The sequence below is a fragment of the Salvelinus namaycush genome, chromosome 8 (genome assembly GCF_016432855.1).
Source record: "Salvelinus namaycush isolate Seneca chromosome 8, SaNama_1.0, whole genome shotgun sequence".
Taxonomy (NCBI): Eukaryota; Metazoa; Chordata; class Actinopteri; order Salmoniformes; family Salmonidae; genus Salvelinus; species Salvelinus namaycush.
The window spans coordinates 54,956,446-54,960,418 of NC_052314.1; the positions used below are offsets into that span (position 1 = coordinate 54,956,446).

Consider the following 3,973-nt stretch of genomic DNA (forward strand, 5'->3'; position numbering starts at 1 on the left):
TACCATTCACCTCATTCCAGCCATTATTATGAGCCGTCCTCACCTCAGCAGCTTCCTGTGATGCTATGGCATTTCTGTCTGCAACGTTCCACAACATTTGCATACTGCTCATGGCCCAGTGTGTAGCCTTTTTATACTCCAGGGTTTCACAAACTTGGTTCTGGGATCCCGCCTGGGTGCACGTTTTGAAACCACTGTGTAGTGCGATGGCAAAAAAACTAAATGTGCACCCAAGAGGGGCCCCAGGACCGAGTTTGGGAAACCCTGTTATACTCCTTCCCAGTTTATGTACTTAATCGACCACGAGAGGTTACCGAGACCCAATGTCCACCCACAGTATTGCTGCCTTCATCCAATCTCTTTTGACAAAAAGTACCAACCAGTTCACAGACAGTATGTGGAAAATATCTCTATATTTATGTCGATGTATACATTTCATCCTTCCACAATTTGCATTGCAAGTCAAGCTTTATTGGGTTAAAGATTCATAGCAACAAGCATTCGCAAAGAGTTGAGAGCGCAACTCTGTGTGACAAAACAATCAAACATATACTTTACAAATAATTATTATGAGCCGTCCTAAGGACCTGTTTTTAAATTGTAATACATTTTAAGCACAAATTTGATAAATTGGATCATATTTATGGTCAGGGATTTGTTTAAAATATTGATGTAGCCTAAATCAGGGGTTTTCCTTCTTCTCAGGGACCCCCAGCCATTCCTTGTATTTGAACTATTCCACAGTTAGCACACCTGACTCAACTAATAATCAAGCCATTGAATAGGTGAATCAGATGAGCTAAATTGTGAAACATCTGGAGGTCCCCGAGGAGAGGTTTGAAAGCCACTGACCTACATCAATATAATCTATAGGTTCAAAAACATCATTATACAGTAGGCCTATACTAAACAGTAACAACAAACGTAAGAGCCTAAGCATTAATTAAAAATCCAAAACAATCATACCAGATATATTAGACACGTCCACATCTATGTTGGACTAACAGCCATTAAAAATGTTGAAATTGTTGTCAACATTCAGTAGCCTTCTAAGCTCAGTCTCAAGGTCTGTAACAGAGTTATACTCTGTAACAACACTGAGATTTGTGTTAGGACCCAAGGCACCTCCAGATCTGAGAGGGTTGTCATTGTTGTCGGTGCAGCAGTAGGCATTCCAGTAGTGACTCGGAACATTGACTCGCTTGTTCTGGTCTACCCACGTGTCGCCTGGGACCACCCCTGTCACCACATACATCTTACTACAGCCTGCACTCAAAACATCCTTCAGCCTCGTCTCATACCGGTTCCACGGCCCCTTGTTCATCTTCCTATCTTGCGGAGCTACGTTGGTATGGGTCATGGTGGCTTTGGATGCATCTTCTTTATGGTGTCCTGCGGGGTTTAGGTGCCCGCGGTCATACGAGCCAAAGTTTTCATTGAGAGCCTGACTCCAGCCCAGCTTGTATTTCCGTTGGTATTGTGGAGAGCGTTCTAAGCATTCATTGTTTTGGTTGTATTTCCCGATCTCACGCGAGGATTCTATCTTATCCATTTGCTCTGGTGGTAGGTCAGGATGCACAAGCTGAAAAATACAAACATTTACAAATTAGCCACTCCACTTCAAGCTTTGCGGTAGCAGTCAAATACAACTCATTGTTATTATTACTGGTATTCTAGGCTACTGCTATTTAGTCTGAAATTACAATATACGAAATAGTACCTTCTAGTGCTTATTGCATGAATACAATCATTTTCTAACCTGCTCTACAGCTAATGTCCTGTTCTACTGCAAATATTTGAACTAAACTAATGTGTTATATCATTCTGTAGTTGTGCCAGTCACATTAAATGGCTGCTGCACTGAATTTATAGGACATTTAAAAAAGGTGATAATGAAAATGAAATATGCAAACCTGTGGTTCATAATAAACTATGGACCCCTCTCTGCCAGGGACCCCTTCGATATCCATTTGATAGGCAGAGTACAGAGGGATCCTCCTGCCATGGTCATACAGAGTGGCAAAGTAATAGTTGTTACCGTTTCTCTGACAGATGTATGCAGGAGAGGCAGCATTGTAAGCAGAGAGACATTTCGCAGGATTCACTAAGCCCTGTGTGTTGGGCTCGATCGGAGTGGGGAGAGCTATTTTCAGACCAGACACTGGCGTATTTCTGAAGAAAGAATCTTCGCAGTTGTCGAAATTTGGAGCCACTTCCCCTCTGACCCCCAACAAGGAGAGGAGACAGAGGGACAAGAGGGACAGAGTCACCATGCTGTGCCCCTGTGGAGAAAAACGTCACAGATGAACCTATATTGCAATGTTACCTTTACATTATGACTGTTTAAGGTCACAATTAGTCACTAGAATCAACTCAAGTCAGGTTATGAAAACCACCCAAGTTCCTGAAACAATATAGTTCCTGTTTACTGTAGTTGCCCACCATCTAGAGGTTGACTTCCTGCTTCTCATTTCTGGTCAAAGGTTGCTAAATGATCGTGTTGCTGTAAGGTTAATTATGCTATAATCATATACACTCCAAACATATTGTTAATATGTCAGAAGATAGTTTTGAAAATCAAATCAAATTGTATTAGTCACATGCGCCGAATACAACAGGTGTAGTAGACCTTACAGTGAAATGCTTACTTACGAGCCACTAACTGACAGTGCGGTTTTAAAAAATACAGATAAGAATAGCAGTATATTTCCTTAAGTGCATATCTTCATTGCATGACACATTAGTATTGTTTCTTAAAGCTGCCACTAGCCTATTTTATTTCCTTGTATGAAATAGTTTTTGCTGTGCTCGATACAGAGAACTTTGCGCTATTGCATCGATTTTCGAAATAACCATAAGAAATTGAATATCCAAATAATTTGTTAGATTTTCAATCTCACCTTCTGAACTTGTTTAACAGTCCTTTGAATTGTCTCACTCCTTCAGAGGTCTGTAGCATCAGAGAAAACACGTCCTGTTACTCTCTATATACTGTACATCATCTCTCTCTCTCTCTCTCTCTCTCCTCTCTCTCTCTCTCTCTCTCTCTCGCACTCACTCACTCACTCACACTTTTTCTTGCAATCTAGATCCATAATCATTATGCCTAATTCTATGTCATAAATATCTATATTTTTCTGCTCGGGATGTGCACGGTTATCGAATATCCGAATGGACGTTAGTATTCGATTACTTGTTTTAATATATATTTTTTAAGACAAAAATGTATATGACTATTTTAACCCTGAAAAGGCTTTTTCTGAATTAAATTAAAATATCCATGTGACATTGTTACATACCCAGTTATGCCATGACATTTCAAATGATTCATTTAATAAAAGTTTGACTCTTTAATGTAGTTTCTATGAAGTGCACGTGCGCCCCATAAAAAGACCAGTAGCCAACCAGAAGCCTTCAGGTGGAAATAAAAGTTAATGTAAAGTTAATGAAATGAGAAGGAGTAGGCTACAACGAGCAACCAAGTCTGTTGTTTTATCTGAATTGGTTTGGAGAGAAAGCGGATCCTGTGGCCTCAATTACAGTACGGTTCCTTCAGAATTGTTCACACTCTTTGACTTTTTCCAAATGTTGTTGTGTTACAGCCTGAATTTAAAATGCATTAAATTTAGATCACTGGCCTACACACAATAACTCTAACATCAAAGTTGAATTGTGTTTTTATATATTTTACTTAAATTACTTAAATGAATACAAAATGTCAATAAATATTCAAACCCTTTGTTATGGCATACCTAAATAAGTTCAGAGGTAAAAATTAGAGGTCGACCGATTATGATTTTTCAACGCCGATACCGATTATTGGAGGACAAAACAGGCGATACCGATTAATCGGCCGATTTAAAAAATATATATATACAGTGGGGCAAAAAAGTATTTAGTCAGCCACCAATTGTGCAAGTTCTCCCACTTAAAAAGATGAGAGAGGCCTGTAATTTTCATCATAGGTACACTT

General features: G+C 39.4%; 1 protein-coding gene across 1 annotated transcript; it reads right to left on the reverse strand.

The window, feature by feature from the left end:
* Positions 1-449: 449 nt before the first annotated feature.
* Positions 450-3,009, reverse strand: LOC120052857 (endonuclease domain-containing 1 protein-like). Its single transcript, XM_039000040.1, has 3 exons — positions 2,901-3,009; positions 1,914-2,282; positions 450-1,582 (listed from the first exon to the last, which is right to left on the reverse strand). The coding sequence occupies exons 2-3, from the start codon at positions 2,271-2,273 to the stop codon at positions 1,001-1,003; spliced, it is 942 nt and encodes a 313-aa protein (XP_038855968.1). The 5' UTR covers positions 2,274-2,282; positions 2,901-3,009; the 3' UTR covers positions 450-1,000.
* Positions 3,010-3,973: the final 964 nt, after the last annotated feature.

Bases quoted from the DNA above. Each gene is read 5' to 3' on its own strand.
- LOC120052857 (XM_039000040.1), bottom strand. From the start codon at position 2,273: ATGGTGACTCTGTCCCTCTTGTCCCTCTGTCTCCTCTCCTTGTTGGGG. The intron at 1,583-1,913 runs GTTTGCATATTT...TGTATTTTTCAG, and splicing joins TAGTTTATTATGAACCACAG to CTTGTGCATCCTGACCTACC.